Here is a 17,944-nt window from a genome sequence, read left to right as displayed (position 1 = left end):
CACTACACACACCATCATCACTGTAACCATCTACACTACACACACCACCATCACTGTAACCATCTACACTACACACATCATCATCACTGTAACCATCTACACTACACACACCACCATCATCACTGTAACCATCTTCACTATACACAGCACCATCAAAGTAACAGTGACAAGACCAAGGTAAATATTCCTTGGTCATTATCTCATGATCAATATACCAATATTTCCTCTGATATATGGTAAATATTCCTTGGTCTTTATCTCATGATCAATATACCAATATTTCCTCTGATATATGGTAAATATTCCTTGGTCTTTATCTCATGATCAATATACCAATATTTCCTCTGATATATGGTAAATATTCCTTGGCCCTCATCTCATGATCAATATACCAATATTTCCTCTGATATATGGTAAATATTCCTTGGTCTTTATCTCATGATCAATATACCAATATTTCCTCTGATATATGGTAAATATTCCTTGGTCTTTATCTCATGATCAATATACCAATATTTCCTCTGATATATGGTAAATATTCCTTGGTCCTCATCTCATGATCAATATACCAATATTTCCTCTGATATATGGTAAATATTCCTTGGTCCTCATCTCATGATCAATATACCAATATTTCCTCTGATATAGCTGTCATATAGGATTCCTGCTATTATTTGTGAGTGACCTTTGACAGGTGTAAGAGAAGAGGAGGAAGAATTAACTAGTTACCTAGCATCAATATATGAGTTGAAGACAGTTAATTAAATTACCTATGTGGTCAATAATATTTATTGAATTTTAAGAAATACAGTTCACTTTAACTATTACAGTTTGTTTTTTTAAATAAATATAAATTAACGTAAAATATATATTCCATATAAATTAAAAACATATAAATGTCACAGGTCAATTCTCCTCAGGTGGGCACGGAGCTCCTCACTATCCGGGCTGGGCACGGAGCTCCTCACTATCCGGAGTGGGCACGGAGCTCCTCACTATCCGGGGTGGGCACGGAGCTCCTCACTATCCGGGGTGTGCACGGAGCTCCTCACTATCCGGGGTGTGCACGGAGCTCCTCACTATCCGGGGTGGGCACGGAGCTCCTCACTATCCGGGGTGGGCACGGAGCTCCTCACTATCCGGGGTGGGCACGGAGCTCCTCGTGTCCTTCATGGACTCAGTGGTCGAGGTGGATCTCGCTGAGGAGGGATTCCAATGGAGTGTAAGGGAACCTATTGATTGCTGCCAGTCCTCCGAAGGTCTTAACCAGAGTGTCCGTATCGCTGGTTGTGTTCCGGAATATTTTCACTTCAGTACGGAACTCGAAACAACTGTTTATTAGATCAGTGTTAAGAGGGAGGCCATCCCAGAGAAGCACGACGCGGGCTGCGCCACAGGTCACTGCTGCAGTGACAGCCTGTTGACCCAGACACACCATGTCGTCCTCCCCCTGCTTTAGGTGTGCGAAAATATCTTCGATCAGCTTTGTGTTTGTGTCTCCGCCGATGTTTTTCAAGAGGGGTTGAGACTTTTGGATTGCTTCGTGCAGTCCTTCGACGCCATTTTTCCCTAATGAAAGAGTTAGTTTTATTTTCTGTTTTTGGGTCTTGTTTATCATTTGTAGGAACGTGTCCTTAACTTGGCCGACGCCTCCTAGCACAACGTCAGTGTCCTCATGTTGCGTCAACACTTCTGTCAACCGGTCAACACAGTTCTTCGTAAACTGTTAAACCTTTTCAGTCCTTATTCTCTCGAACCTGGAGGCGGATTGCCCCCCTCGGCCGTGCTTGGAGGGAGCGTTGTTGTTCTTGTGGTAAAGAACTTTTTCTTCGTGGACACTTACCAGCGCGATCAAAATATCGCTGGCGTCAATGATGACATATATGAGATTTCCCTGTGAGTTTTTGGCCTGCTTCCACAGGGGCTCGGTGCATATTTTGTTGCTACATCTATAAATTGTCGACCTAATTTTGAAGGGGGGCTCCATCACACACTCCAGGGGGCCGTCAATCCCAACATTCTCGTTACGGAAATGATTTGTAAAAAACATGGCTACACCATTTTTTTGCGAGAACTCCTTACAATTTTCTAAATACGTTGAAACTTGCCGCAAAGAATCAATAACGGAGTTCCTATTAGCACAATTTTTTATATTTTTCGCCTAAACAATTTCTTGCTTTACGTGTGCCCGGAGTTTTTGTATATTGGTGTTGGGAGGAATGATGTATGTCACAATAGAGTTGGGATAGACAACTACTCCATTGTCCAGCTCTTGCAGCTGCTGCTGGAATTCGAAATAGTCGAAAAATGTCTTGTTTTCGATTCTTTGGTTTGTTCTGTTCCGGTTGTGTGCCGCCATCTTGTCTCCTTGCTGACAGTCCTGGCAAGATAAGAAATAATAGTCCTTGTACTGGTTTACTGAGCACCTATTTATATCTTAGATAAAAATATATTAGTTAAGGACACAATGAATAATGATAAAGGTATGGGAAGGGAACTAACAAGGGAAAACAAGGAATTATCAGGTGATGAAGGTAATACTGAAGGTGTTGAAGATAATACTGAAGGTGATGAAGGTAATACTGAAGGTGTTGAAGATAATACTGAAGGTGTTGAAGGTAATACTGAAGGTGTTGAAGATAATACTGAAGGTAATACTGAAGGTGCTGAAGGTAATACTGAAGGTGTTGAAGATAATACTGAAGGTGTTGAAGGTAATACTGAAGGTGTTGAAGGTAATACTGAAGGTGTTGAAGGTAATAATGAAGGTGTTGAAGGTAATACTGAAGGTAATACTGAAGGTGCTGAAGGTAATACTGAAGGTAATACTGAAGGTGTTGAAGATAATACTGAAGGTGATGAAGGTAATACTGAAGGTGTTGAAGATAATACTGAAGGTGTTGAAGGTAATACTGAAGGTGTTGAAGGTACTACTGAAGGTGTTGAAGATAATACTGAAGGTGTTGAAGGTACTACTGAAGGTGTTGAAGATAATACTGAAGGTGTTGAAGATAATACTGAAGGTGTTGAAGATAATACTGAAGGTGATGAAGGTAATACTGAAGGTGTTGAAGGTAATACAGAAGGTGTTGAAGATAATACTGAAGGTGTTGAAGATAATACTGAAGGTGTTGAAGGTAATACTGAAGGTGTTGAAGATAATACTGAAGGTAATACTGAAGGTGATGAAGGTAATACTGAAGGTGTTGAAGATAATACTGAAGGTAATACAGAAGGTGTTGAAGGTAATACTGAAGGTGCTGAAGGTAATACTAAAGGTGATGAAGGTAATACTGAAGGTGTTGAAGGTAATACTGAAGGTGTTGAAGATAATACTGAAGGTGTTGAAGATAATACTGAAGGTAATACTGAATGTGTTGAAGGTAATACTGAAGGTGCTGAAGGTAATACTGAAGGTGTTGAAGGTAATACTGAAGGTGTTGAAGGAAATAATGGTGTTGAAGGTAATACTGAAGGTGTTGAAGGTAATACTGAAGGTGCTGAAGGTAATACTGAAGGTGTTGAAGATAATACTGAAGGTGATGAAGGTAATACTGAAGGTGTTGAAGATAATACTGAAGGTGTTGAAGGTAATACTGAAGGTGTTGAAGGTAATACTGAAGGTGTTGAAGATAATACTGAAGGTGTTGAAGGTAATACTGAAGGTGTTGAAGGTAATACTGAAGGTGTTGAAGATAATACTGAAGGTGTTGAAGGTAATACTGAAGGCGTTGAAGGTAATACTGAAGGTGTTGAAGGTAATACTAAAGGTGTTGAAGATAATACTGAAGGTGTTGAAGGTAATACTGAAAGTGCTGAAGGTAATACTGAATGTGCTGAAGGTAATACTGAAGGTGATGAAGGTAATACTGAAGGTGTTGAAGGTAATACTGAAGGTGTTGAAGATAATACTGAAGGTGTTGAAGATAATACTGAAGGTGTTGAAGATAATAATGAAGGTGTTGAAGGCAATACTGAAGGTGTTGAAGGTAATACTGAAGATGTTGAAGGTAATACTGAAGGTGTTGAAGATAATACTGAGGGTGTTGAAGATAATACTGACGGTGTTGAAGGTAATACTGAAGGTAATACTGAAGGTAATACTGAAGGTGTTGAAGGTAATACTGAAGGTGCTGAAGGTAATACTGAAGGTGTTGAAGGAAATACTGAAGGTGTTGAAAGTAATACTGAAGATGTTGAAGGTAATACTGAAGGTGTTGAAGATAATACTGAGGGTGTTGAAGATAATACTGACGGTGTTGAAGGTAATACTGAAGGTGTTGAAGGTAATACTGAAGGTGTTGAAGGTAATACTGAAGGTGTTGAAGGTAATACTGAAGGAGTTGAAGGTAATACTGAAGGTAATACTGAAGGTGTTGAAGGTAATACTGAAGGTGTTGAAGGTAATACTGAAGGTAATACTGAAGGTGTTGAAGGTAATACTGAAGGTAATACTGAAGGTGTTGAAGGTAATACTGAAGGTGTTGAAGGTAATACTGAAGGTAATACTGAAGGTGTTGAAGGTAATACTGAAGGTGTTGAAGGTAATACTGAAGGTAATACTGAAGGTGTTGAAGGTAATACTGAAGGTGTTGAAGGTAATACTGAAGGTAATACTGAAGGTGTTGAAGGTAATACTGAAGGTGTTGAAGGTAATACTGAAGGTAATACTGAAGGTGTTGAAGGTAATACTGAAGGTGTTGAAGGTAATACTGAAGGTGTTGAAGATAATACTGAAGGTGTTGAAGGTAATACTGAAGGTGTTGAAGATAATACTGAAGGTGTTGAAGGTAATACTGAAGGTGTTGAAGATAATACTGAAGGTGTTGAAGGTAATACTGAAGGTGTTGAAGATAATACTGAAGGTGTTGAAGGTAATACTGAAGGTGCTGAAGGTAATACTGAAGTTGTTGAAGGTAATACTGAAGGTGTTAAGATAATACTGAAGGTAATACTGAAGGTGTTGAAGGTAATAATGAAGGTGTTGAAGGTAATACTGAAGGTGTTGAAGGTAATACTGAAGGTGTTGAAGGTAATACTGAAGGTGTTGAAGATAATACTGAAGGTGTTGAAGATAATACTGAAGGTGTTGAAGATAATACTGAAGGTGCTGAAGGTGTTGAAGGTAATACTGAAGGTGTTGAAGGTAATACTGAAGGTGTTGAAGGTAATACTGAAGGTGTTGAAGATAATACTGAAGGTGTTGAAGATAATATTGAAGGTGTTGAAGGTAATACTGAAGGTGTTGAAGGTAATACTGAAGGTAATACTGAAGGTGTTGAAGGTAATACTGAAGGTAATACTGAAGGTAATACTGAAGGTGTTGAAGGTAATACTGAAGGTGTTGAAGGTAATACTGAAGGTGTTGAAGGTAATACTGAAGGTGTTGAAGGTAATACTGAAGGTGTTGAAGATAATACTGAAGGTGTTGAAGGTAATACTGAAGGTGTTGAAGGTAATACTGAAGGTGTTGAAGGTAATACTGAAGGTAATACTGAAGGTGTTATAGGTAATACTGAAGGTGATGAAGGTAATACTGAAGGTGTTGAAGGTAATACTGAAGGTGTTGAAGGTAGTACTGAAGGTGTTGAAGGTAATACTGAAGGTGTTGAAGGTAATACTGAAGGTGTTGAAGGTAATACTGAAGGTGTTGAAGGTAATACTGAAGGTGTTGAAGGTAATAATGAAGGTGTTGAAGGTAATACTGAAGGTGTTGAAGGTAATACTGAAGGTGTTGAAGGTAATACTGAAGGTGTTGAAGGTAATACTGAAGGAGTTGAAGGTAATACTGAAGGTAATACTGAAGGTGTTGAAGGTAATACTGAAGGTGTTGAAGGTAATACTGAAGGTGTTGAAGGTAATACTGAAGGTGTTGAAGATAATACTGAAGGTGTTGAAGGTAATACTGAAGGTGTTGAAGATAATACTGAAGGTAATACTGAAGGTGTTGAAGGTAATACTGAAGGTAATACTGAAGGTGTTGAAGGTAATACCGAAGGTGATGAAGGTAATACTGAAGGTGTTGAAGGTAATACTGAATCTGTTGAAGATAATGCTGAAGGTGATACTGTAGACAATACTAGAGACAATACTGATTATATATTTAGTGTTGGGGATTTAGAACTATATTATGTGCTGAAGACCTGGAGGTCCAGGAAGGTGTGCTGGGAGGGCCAGCGAGGTCCTGGGGGGTCCTGGGAGGTGCTGGGAGGTGCTGGGGGGTCCAGAGAGGTCCTGCGAGGTCCAGGGAGGGGTGCGGAGAGGTGTTGGGAGGCCCAACGAAGTCCAGGGAGGTGCTTGTGGGGTCCGGCGAGGCGGCGAGGTCCGGCGGGAGGCAAACACAGTGGCCTCCTTACCAGAGCCTCAGATATTAACACCAATTAAAGCATCCAGCACTTCCACTAACACGATAACATCATTTATATTTGCCAACATCCAGGGTATAAAAACACGCAAATCCAACAAAGTTCATTTTATAGATGGTCTCCTTCATGAGGCAAATGCAGTGTTTGCAGCCCTAACGGAAACTCACACAAAGGACTACCTTGATGGTGAAATATGGATCCCAGAATACAATCTCTTCAGATGTGATAGGAAACACCGGCTTCAGGGTGGGGTCAGCCTCTACATCAAAGACACACTCATCTGTACTGAGCTGCTAAACACCTCAAATGATATGGTGGAAGTGCTGATAGTCAAAATAGAGATCCTAAATGTAGTTGTTGTCCTTGTATATAAGTCACCGGAGGCAAACCCTCAGCAGTTTAAAGACCAACTAATGAAAATAGAGCACTGCTTGGAAAACCTCACAAATCCAGCTCCGAACATCATCCTGCTTGGGGACTTCAACCTACGGCACCTGAAATGGAAGCACCTGGCTAATACAGTAATATCAGAAAGAATACCAGGAAGTAGCCTAAATGAGCAGGCACATGCAAATGACCTGCTACGGATGTGCGATAGGTTTGCCTTAAACCAGCAAATAGTAGAACCAACTAGGAAGGAGAACACGCTGGACCTCATTTTCACTAATAATGATGAGTTGATCGGGAACATAATGATTACAAATACCTGTTACTCAGATCACAACTTAATTGAGGTACTGACAACCATGGGGAATGGACCTCCAAAACCAGTCCAGATTCCCGGTGGAGGAGATTTCAGCCAATTCAACTTCAATAATAAACGGATAAACTGGGAGCAAATAAACCAGGACTTCACAGAAATAAACTGGGAAGAACAGCTAGGAAATGCAAACTTGAACCAGTGCCTGGAAAAAATAAGCTCAGTAGCACTAGAAATATGTTCAAACCGCATACCCCTAAGAAAAAAGAGAAAGAGATGCAGATTGGAACGGGAACGTCGTTCCTTATATAGGCGAAGAAAACGAATCGCGGAACAACTTGAGAGTCGCACCCTATCTCAAGAACGGCGAAGAAGGTTAGGTAGAGAAATAGAAACAATTGAACTCAAGCTACAAGAATTATACAAAACCCAGGAGAGGCAAAGAGAGCAAAAGGCCATCAGTGAAATAGAGAGAAATCCGAAATATTTTTTCTCCTATGCAAAATCAAGATCAAAAACCACATCTAGTATCGGGCCCCTGCGAAAGGGAGATGGAACTTTCACAGATGACAACAAAGAAATGAGCGAGTTACTGAGGAAGCAGTACGACTCTGTTTTCAGTGAGCCATTAAATGCACTAAAGATTGATAACCCAAATGAATTTTTCATGGATATGATACCAACATCAAATCACATATCAGACGTCGCCCTATCCCCACTAGATTTTGAAGAAGCCATAAACAGTATGCCTATGCACTCTGCACCAGGCCCGGATTCTTGGAACTCCATATTCATCAAGAACTGTAAAAAACCACTATCGCAGGCCCTTCACATTCTGTGGAGACAAAGCCTAGATACTGGCGTTATCCCTGACATACTAAAAACAGCAGAGATAGCACCACTCCATAAAGGAGGAAATAAGGCAGAGGCAAAAAATTACAGACCGATAGCACTAACATCGCACATCATAAAAATTTTTGAGAGAGTGCTAAGAAGTAAGATCACAAAATACATGGAATCACAGCATCTCCATAACCCCGGACAACATGGTTTCAGAACAGGGCGCTCTTGCCTGTCGCAGTTGCTGGACCACTATGATATGGCATTAGATGCTATGGAAGACAAACAAAATGCTGATGTAATTTACACAGATTTCGCAAAAGCTTTTGATAAATGTGACCATGGTGTTATTGCACATAAAATGCGTTCAAAAGGAATTACCGGGAAAATAGGCAGATGGATCTACAATTTCCTGACTGACAGAACCCAATGTGTAATAGTCAACAAAATAAAATCCAGCCCATCAACCGTGAAGAGCTCAGTCCCCCAGGGTACTGTGCTTGCTCCAGTACTTTTTCTCATCCTCATATCGGACATAGACCAGAACACAACCTATAGCACTGTATCATCCTTTGCAGATGACACTAGGATTTTCATGAGAGTTGGCAACATAGAGGACACGGCAAACCTCCAATCAGATGTAGATCAGGTCTTTCTATGGGCTACAGAAAATAATATGGTATTCAACGAGGATAAGTTTCAGCTCATGCGCTACGGAAAAATTGAAAACATAAAAACAGGAACCACGTACAAAACGCAGGCAAATCATAACATAGAACGAAAAGGCAATGTAAAGGACCTGGGTGTACTCATGTCGGAAGACCTTACCTTTAAAGAACACAATAAAGTAGCCGTCACAACTGCAAGAAAAATGACAGGTTGGATAACAAGAACTTTTCACACTAGAGATGCTATACCGATGATGATACTTTTCAAAACGCTTGTGCTATCTAAAGTGGAGTACTGCTGCACAATGACAGCCCCTTTCAAAGCTGGAGAAATTGCTGACCTAGAGAGCGTGCAGAGATCCTTTACTGCTAGAATCCACTCAGTAAAACATCTAAATTACTGGGACCGACTAAAGAGCCTAAATCTGTACTCCCTTGAGCGCAGGCGGGAGAGATACATAATAATTTACACGTGGAAAATAATTGAGGGGCTGGTCCCAAACCTGCACACAGAAATAACACCACATGAGACCAGAAGACATGGCAGGATGTGCAGAATACCCCCGTTGAAAAGCAGAGGTGCAACTGGTACTCTGAGAGAGAACTCTATCAACATCAGAGGCCCGAGACTGTTCAACACGCTTCCACTACACATAAGGGGCATAACTGGCAAACCCCTCACAGTGTTCAAGAGAGAACTGGATAAGCACCTCCAAAGGATACCTGATCAACCAGGCTGTGACTCATACGTCAGGCTGCGAGCAGCCGCGTCTAACAGCCTGGTTGATCAGTCCAGCAACCAGGAGGCCTGGTCGACGACCGGGCCGCGGGGACACTAAGCCCCGGAAGCACCTCAAGGTAGCCTCAAGGTAGCCTCCGGGGAGATGCTGGGAGGTGCTGGAAGATGCTGAAAGGTCCGGGAAGGTACTGGGAGGTCCGGGAAGGTGCTGAGAGATCCAGGGAGATGCTGTTTGGTCCGGAGAGGTACTGGGAGGTGCTGGGTGGTCCAGGAAGGTGCTGGGTGGTCCAGGAAGGTGCTGGGTGGTCCAGGGAGATGCCGGGAGGTCCAGGGAGGTGATTGGAGGTCCAGGAAGGTGCTGAGAGGTCCAGGGAGGGGCTAGGAGGTCCAGGAAGGTGCTGGGAGGTCCAGGGAGGTTCTGGAAGATCCAGGGAGGTGCTGGGAGGTCCAGGGAGGTACTGGGAGATCCAGGAAAGTGCTGGGAGATACAGGGAGGTGCTGGAAGGTGCTATGAGGTCCGGGGAGGTGCTGGGTGATCCAGGAAGATGCTGTGAGGTCACGGGAGGTGCTATGAGGTCCGGGGAGGTGCTGGGTGGTTCAGGGAGGTGCTGAGGGGATCCAGGGAGGTACAGGGGGAGTCCGGGTAGATGCTAGGAGGTCCTAGGATGTCCAGGGAGGTGCTAGGAGGTCCGGGAGTTACTAGGAGGTGCTGCGAGGTCCGGGGAGGGGCTGACAGGTGCTGGAAGATGCTGAGAAGTCCAGGAAGGGACTGGAAGGTGCTGGGAGGTTAAGGAAGTTACTGGAAAGTGCTGGGAGGTCAGGAAGTTACTGGGAGCTGCTGGGAGGTCCGGGGAGGTGCTGAGAGGTGCTGGAAGATGTGGAGTGTCCGGAAAGGAACTGAGAGGTCCAGGGAGGTTCTGGGATGTCCAGGGAGGTGCTTTGAGGTCCGGGGAGGTGCTATGAGGTCCGGGGAGGTGCTGGGAGGCGTGCTGGAGGTGCTACGACACACCCCAACAGTGTTGGGTTGTTTCGTAGTCAACAGTGTTGGGTTCTGTCATAGCCAACAGTGTTGGGTTGTTTCGTAGTCAACAGTGTTGGGTTCTGTCATAGTCAACAGTGTTGGGTTGTGTCGTAGTCAACAGTGTTGGGTTGTGTAGTAGCCAACAGTGTTGGGTTGTGTAGTAGACAACAGTGTTGGGTTGTGTCGTAGCCAACAGTGTTGGGTTGTGTCGTAGCCAACAGTGCAGGGTTGTGTCGAAGTCAACAGTGTTGGGTTCTGTCATAGTCAACAGTGTTGGGTTGTGTCGTAGCCAACAGTGTTGGGTTGTGTCGTAGCCAACAGTGTTGGGTTGTGTCGTAGCCAACAGTGTTGGGTTGTGTCGTAGCCAACAGTGTTGGGTTGTGTCGTAGTCAACAGTGCTGGGTTGTGTCGTAGTCAACAGTGTTGGGTTGTGTCGTAGCCAACAGTGTAGGGTTGTGTCGTAGTCAACAGTGTTGGGTTGTGTCGTAGTCAAGAGTGTTGGGTTGTGTCATAGCCAACAGTGTTGGTATGTGTCGTAGCCAACAGTGTTGCTATGTGCCGTAGCCAACAGTGTTGGGTTGTGTCGTAGCCAACAGTGTTGGGTTGTGTCGTAGCCAACAGTGTTGGGTTGTGTCGTAGCCAACAGTGTTGGGTTGTGTCGTAGCCAACAGTGTTGGGTTGTGTCGTAGCCAACAGTGTTGGGTTGTGTCGTAGTCAACAGTGTTGGGTTTTTTCGTAGCCAACAGTGTGGGGCTGTGTCGTAGTCAACAGTGTTGGGTTGTGTCGTAGCCAACAGTGTTGGGTTGTGTCGTAGTCAACAGTGTTGGGTTGTGTCGTAGTCAACAGTGTTGGGTTGTGTCGTAGTCAACAGTGTTGGGTTGTGTCGTAGCCAACAGTGTTGGGTTGTGTCGTAGCCAACAGTGTTGGGTTGTGTCGTAGCCAACAGTGTTGGGTTGTGTCGTAGTCAACAGTGTTGGGTTGTGTCGTAGCCAACAGTGTTGGGTTGTGTCGTAGCCAACAGTGTTGGGTTGTGTCGTAGCCAACAGTGTTGGGTTGTGTCGTAGTCAACAGTGTTGGGTTGTGTCGTAGCCAACAGTGTTGGGTTGTGTCGTAGCCAACAGTGTTGGGTTGTGTCGTAGCCAACAGTGTTGGGTTGTGTCGTAGCCAACAGTGTTGGGTTGTGTCGTAGTCAACAGTGTTGGGTTGTGTCGTAGTCAACAGTGTAGGGTTGTGTCGTAGTCAACAGTGTTGGGTTGTGTCGTAGCCAACAGTGTAGGGTTGTGTCGTAGTCAGCAGTGTTGGGTTGTGTCGTAGTCAACAGTGTTGGGTTGTGTCGTAGCCAACAGTGTTGGGTTGTGGCATAGCCAACAGTGTTGGGTTGTGTCGTAGTCAGCAGTGTTGGGTTGTGTCGTAGTCAACAGTGTTGGGTTGTGTCGTAGCCAACAGTGTAGGGTTGTGTCGTATTCAACAGTGTTGGTATGTGTCGTAGTCAACAGTGTTGCTATGTGCCGTAGCCAACAGTCTAGGGTTGTGTCGTAGCCAACAGTGTTGGGTTGTGTTGTAGCCAACAGTGTTGGGTTGTGTCGTAGCCAACAGTGTAGGGTTGTGTCGTATTCAACAGTGTTGGTATGTGTCGTAGTCAACAGTGTTGGGTTGTGTCGTAGCCAACAGTCTAGGGTTGTGTCGTAACCAACAGTGTTGGGTTGTGTTGTAGCCAACAGTGTTGGGTTGTGTCGTAGCCAACAGTGTTGGGTTGTGTTGTAGCCAACTGTGTTGGGTTGTGTCGTAGTCAACAGTGTTGGTATGTGTTGTAGCCAACAGTGTTGGTATGTGTCGTAGTCAACAGTGTTGCTATGTGCCGTAGCCAACAGTCTAGGGTTGTGTCGTAGTCAACAGTGTTGGTATGTGTTGTAGCCAACAGTGTTGGGTTGTGTCGTAGTCAACAGTGTAGGGTTGTGTCGTAGCCAACAGTGTAGGGTTGTGTCGTAGCCAGCAGTGTTGGGTTGTGTCGTAGTCAACAGTGTAGGGTTGTGTCGTAGCCAACAGTGTTGGTATGTGTCGTAGCCAACAGTGTTGGGTTGTGTCGTAGCCAACAGTGTTGGGTTGTGGCGTAGCCAACAGTGTTGGGTTGTAGCGTAGCCAACAGTGTTGGGTTGTGGCGTAGCCAACAGTGTTGGGTTGTGGCGTAGCCAACAGTGTTGCGTTGCGTTGTAGTAAATAAATAAATAAATAAATAAATGTTTATTCAGGTAAGGTACATACATACAAGAGATATTTACAAAAATTGATAGATTTATAGATAGAGCTAGTACATACAGTGCCTAAAGCCACTATTACGCAATGCGTTTCAGGCAGAAAAAACTTTAATGACTAAAACCTAAAACTAATTGAGTTTAAAGTGTAAAATGTGTTGAGAACAAATAAAAATAAAAATAGGAAAGGGGGGAACATGTTTGAAAAAGCTGCACAAATACAATTAGGTCGACAAACAGCGTTGTTTAAGAAAAACAGACATGGGTTGACAATAGAGGGGTAAGGTAGGTTACAGGGAATTTCTTAGGTAGTGCTTCGTTTTTATCTTAAATTGGTGGAGAGAGGTACAGTCTTTAACATGGTTGGGAAGGTCATTCCACATTCTGGGTCCCTTGATTTGTAGAGCATTTCTAGTTTGATTAAGTCGTACTCTTGGAATATCAAAACTGTATTTGCTTCTGGTGTGGTGCTCATAGGTTCCGTTACAACCTTCAATGAAGCTTTTGAGGTCAGGATTGGCATTATAGTTCAGCGTTTTATATATGTATAATACATATGAGAGAATGTGTAGTGACTTAATGTCCAACATATTCAGAGATTTGAGTAGGGGTACCGAGTGATGTCCGGGGCCAGAGTTAGATATTGTCCTAATAGCAGCTTTGTGTTGAGTAATTAGAGGACGTAAATGATTTTGGGTAGTAGAACCCCAAGCACAAATACCATAGTTGAGATATGGATAGATGAGGGAGTAATAGAGCGTCACCAGGGCAGGGCGGGGTACATAATATCTGATCTTAGAAAGAATGCCAACAGTTTTTGAAACTTTTTTTGATATATTAAAATGTGTCCCTGGAAATTCAGCTTCACGTCAATGAGAACGCCAAGGAATATGCCATCTATTTTGTTACAAATTTGGGTACTGTTTATTCTGAGATTTATTTGATTAGAGGATTTATTGCCAAACAGAATATAGAAAGTTTTGTCAATGTTAAGGGAGAGTTTGTTGGCAGTTAGCCAAAGATGGACTTTATTTAGCTCAGTATTTACTGTGGCATTTAGAGCAAGGGGGTCAGGATTGGAGTAAATGAAGGTTGTGTCGTCAGCAAATAGAATTGGTTTGAGGTGTTGGGAGGCATTTGGAAGGTCATTAATGTAGATGAGAAAGAGGAGAGGGCCAAGTATGCTGCCCTAAGGAACACCGATGTTGATGGGTAGCGTGGGAGAAATTGAATTATTCACAGAAACATACTGGAGCCTGTCAGTAAGGTAAGATTTGAGGTATTGTAGGGAGTGTCCTCTGACTCCATAATGATGTAATTTAAGAAGAAGGATTAGGTGGTTGACAGTGTCAAAAGCCTTACGCAGGTCCACAAATAACCCAACAGGAAACTCATTTTTATCAATATCAACAGTCAAACAGATTTAGTCAATAGTGTTGGTATCTGTCGTTGCCAACAGTGTTGGGTTGTGTCGTAGCCAACAGTGTTCGGTTGTATCGTAGTCAACAGTGTTGGGTTGTGTCGTAGTCAACAGTGTTGGGTTGTGTCGTAGTCAACAGTGTTGGTATCTGTCGTAGCCAACAGTGTTGGGTTGTGTCGTAGCCAACATTGTTGGGTTGTGTTGTAGCCAACAGTGTAGGGTTGTGTCGTAGCCAACAGTGTTGGGTTGTGTCGTAGCCATCAGTGTTCGGTTGTGTCGTAGTCAACAGTGTTGGGTTGTGTCGTATTCAACAGTGTTGGGTTGTGTCGTAGCCAACAGTGTTGGGTTGTGTCGTAGCCAACAGTGTTGGGTTGTGTCGTAGTCAACAGTGTTGGGTTGTGTCGTAGCCAACAATGTTGGGTTGTGTCGTAGTCAACAGTGTTGGGTTGTGTCGTAGTCAACAGTGTTGGGTTGTGTCGTAATCAACAGTGTTGGGTTGTGACGTAGCTAACAGTGTTGGGTTGTGTCGTAGCCAACAGTGTTGCTATGTGCCGTAGCCAACAGTGTTGGGTTGTGTCGTAGCCAACAGTGTTGGGTTGTGTCGTAGCCAACAGTGTTGGGTTGTGTCGTAGTCAACAGTGTTGGGTTGTGTCGTAGCCAACAGTGTTGGGTTGTGTCGTAGCCAACAGTGTTGGGTTGTGTCGTAGTCAACAGTGTTGGGTTTTTTCGTAGCCAACAGTGTAGGGTTGTGTCGTAGTCAACAGTGTTGGGTTGTGTCGTAGCCAACAGTGTTGGGTTGTGTCGTAGTCAACAGTGTAGGGTTGTGTCGTAGTCAACAGTGTTGGGTTGTGTCGTAGTCAACAGTGTTGGGTTGTGTCGTAGCCAACAGTGTTGGGTTGTGTCGTAGCCAACAGTGTTGGGTTGTGTCGTAGCCAACAGTGTTGGGTTGTGTCGTAGTCAACAGTGTTGGGTTGTGTCGTAGCCAACAGTGTTGGGTTGTGTCGTAGCCAACAGTGTTGGGTTGTGTCGTAGCCAACAGTGTTGGGTTGTGTCGTAGTCAACAGTGTTGGGTTGTGTCGTAGCCAACAGTGTTGGGTTGTGTCGTAGCCAACAGTGTTGGGTTGTGTCGTAGCCAACAGTGTTGGGTTGTGTCGTAGCCAACAGTGTTGGGTTGTGTCGTAGTCAACAGTGTTGGGTTGTGTCGTAGCCAACAGTGTAGGGTTGTGTCGTAGTCAACAGTGTTGGGTTGTGTCGTAGCCAACAGTGTAGGGTTGTGTCGTTGTCAGCAGTGTTGGGTTGTGTCGTAGTCAACAGTGTTGGGTTGTGTCGTAGCCAACAGTGTTGGGTTGTGGCATAGCCAACAGTGTTGGGTTGTGTCGTAGTCAGCAGTGTTGGGTTGTGTCGTAGTCAACAGTGTTGGGTTGTGTCGTAGCCAACAGTGTAGGGTTGTGTCGTATTCAACAGTGTTGGTATGTGTCGTAGTCAACAGTGTTGGGTTGTGTCGTAGCCAACAGTCTAGGGTTGTGTCGTAACCAACAGTGTTGGGTTGTGGTGTAGCCAACAGTGTTGGGTTGTGTCGTAGCCAACAGTGTAGGGTTGTGTCGTATTCAACAGTGTTGGTATGTGTCGTAGTCAACAGTGTTGGGTTGTGTCGTAGCCAACAGTCTAGGGTTGTGTCGTAACCAACAGTGTTGGGTTGTGTCGTAGCCAACAGTGTTGGGTTGTGTTGTAGCCAACTGTGTTGGGTTGTGTCGTAGTCAACAGTGTTGGTATGTGTTGTAGCCAACAGTGTTGGTATGTGTCGTAGTCAACAGTGTTGCTATGTGCCGTAGCCAACAGTCTAGGGTTGTGTCGTAGTCAACAGTGTTGGTATGTGTTGTAGCCAACAGTGATGGGTTGTGGCGTAGTCAACAGTGTAGGGTTGTGTCGTAGCCAACAGTGTAGGGTTGTGTCGTAGCCAGCAGTGTTGGGTTGTGTCGTAATCAACAGTGTAGGGTTGTGTCGTAGCCAACAGTGTTTGTGTGTGTCGTAGCCAACAGTGTTGGGTTGTGTCGTAGCCAACAGTGTTGGGTTGTGGCGTAGCCAACAGTGTTGGGTTGTAGCGTAGCCAACAGTGTTGGGTTGTGGCGTAGCCAACAGTGTTGGGTTGTGGCGTAGCCAACAGTGTTGCGTTGCGTTGTAGTAAATAAATAAATAAATAAATGTTTATTCAGGTAAGGTACATACATACAAGAGATATTTACAAAAATTGATAGATTTATAGATAGAGCTAGTACATACAGTGCCTAAAGCCACTATTACGCAATGCGTTTCAGGCAGAAAAAACTTTAATGACTAAAACCTAAAACTAATTGAGTTTAAAGTGTAAAATGTGTTGAGAACAAATAAAAATAAAAATAGGAAAGGGGGGAACATGTTTGAAAAAGCAGCACAAATACAATTAGGTCGACAAACAGCGTTGTTTAAGAAAAACAGACATGGGTTGACAATAGAGGGGTAAGGTAGGTTACAGGGAATTTATTAGGTAGTGCTTCGTTTTTATCTTAAATTGGTGGAGAGAGGTACAGTCTTTAACATGGTTGGGAAGGTCATTCCACATTCTGGGTCCCTTGATTTGTAGAGCATTTCTAGTTTGATTAAGTCGTACTCTTGGAATATCAAAACTGTATTTGCTTCTGGTGTGGTGCTCATAGGTTCCGTTACAACCTTCAATGAAGCTTTTGAGGTCAGGATTGGCATTACAGTTCAGCGTTTTATATATGTATAATACATATGAGAGAATTTGTAGTGACTTAATGTCCAACATATTCAGAGATTTGAGTAGGGGTACCGAGTGATGTCCGGGGCCAGAGTTGGATATTGTCCTAATAGCAGCTTTGTGTTGAGTAATTAGAGGACATAAATGATTTTGGGTAGTAGAACCCCAAGCACAAATACCATAGTTGAGATATGGATAGATGAGGGAGTAATAGAGCGTCACCAGGGCAGGGCGGGGTACATAATATCTGATCTAAGAAAGAATGCCAACAGTTTTTTAAACTTTTTTTGATATATTAAAATGTGTCCCTGGAAATTCAGCTTCACGTCAATGAGAACGCCAAGGAATATGCCATCTATTTTGTTACAAATTTGGGTACTGTTTATTCTGAGATTTATTTGATTAGAGGATTTATTGCCAAACAGAATATAGAAAGTTTTGTCAATGTTAAGGGAGAGTTTGTTGGCAGTTAGCCAAAGATGGACTTTATTTAGCTCAGTATTTACTGTGGCATTTAGAGCAAGGGGGTCAGGATTGGAGTAAATGAAGGTTGTGTCGTCAGCAAATAGAATTGGTTTGAGGTGTTGGGAGGCATTTGGAAGGTCATTAATGTAGATGAGAAAGAGGAGAGGGCCAAGTATGCTGCCCTAAGGAACACCGATGTTGATGGGTAGCGTGGGAGAAATTGAATTATTCACAGAAACATACTGGAGCCTGTCAGTAAGGTAAGATTTGAGGTATTGTAGGGAGTGTCCTCTGACTCCATAATGATGTAATTTAAGAAGAAGGATTAGGTGGTTGACAGTGTCAAAAGCCTTACGCAGGTCCACAAATAACCCAACAGGAAACTCATTTTTATCAATATCAACAGTCAAACAGATTTAGTCAATAGTGTTGGTATCTGTCGTTGCCAACAAAGTTGGGTTGTGTCGTAGCCATCAGTGTTCGGTTGTATCGTAGTAAACAGTGTTGGGTTGTGTTGTAGTCAACAGTGTTGGGTTGTGTCGTAGTCAACAGTGTTGGTATCTGTCGTAGCCAACAGTGTTGGGTTGTGTCGTAGCCAACATTGTTGGGTTGTGTCGTAGCCAACAGTGTTGGGTTGTGTCGTAGCCAACAGTGTTGGGTTGTGTTGTAGCCAACAGTGTAGGGTTGTGTCGTAGCCAACAGTGTTGGGTTGTGTC

The 17,944-nt window shown here is 43.6% G+C and overlaps 1 protein-coding gene across 1 annotated transcript in view; it reads left to right on the top strand.

The window, feature by feature from the left end:
• Positions 1-2,467: 2,467 nt before the first annotated feature.
• LOC138369029 (prothymosin alpha-B-like) overlaps positions 2,468-17,944 on the top strand; it is a 63,883-nt gene continuing 48,406 nt past the window's right edge. The window contains exons 1-3 of the mRNA XM_069331917.1: positions 2,468-2,576; positions 4,110-4,265; positions 5,978-6,159. Of these exons, the coding sequence (XP_069188018.1) occupies positions 2,468-2,576; positions 4,110-4,265; positions 5,978-6,159 (447 nt within the window). The remainder of the gene's footprint in view (positions 2,577-4,109; positions 4,266-5,977; positions 6,160-17,944) is intronic.

The sequence above is a fragment of the Procambarus clarkii genome, chromosome 3, assembly GCF_040958095.1.
Source record: "Procambarus clarkii isolate CNS0578487 chromosome 3, FALCON_Pclarkii_2.0, whole genome shotgun sequence".
NCBI classification, from domain to species: domain Eukaryota; kingdom Metazoa; phylum Arthropoda; class Malacostraca; order Decapoda; family Cambaridae; genus Procambarus; species Procambarus clarkii.
The sequence above is the reverse complement of the archived record's forward strand: the minus strand, read 5'-3'. Positions and strand labels throughout refer to the sequence as shown.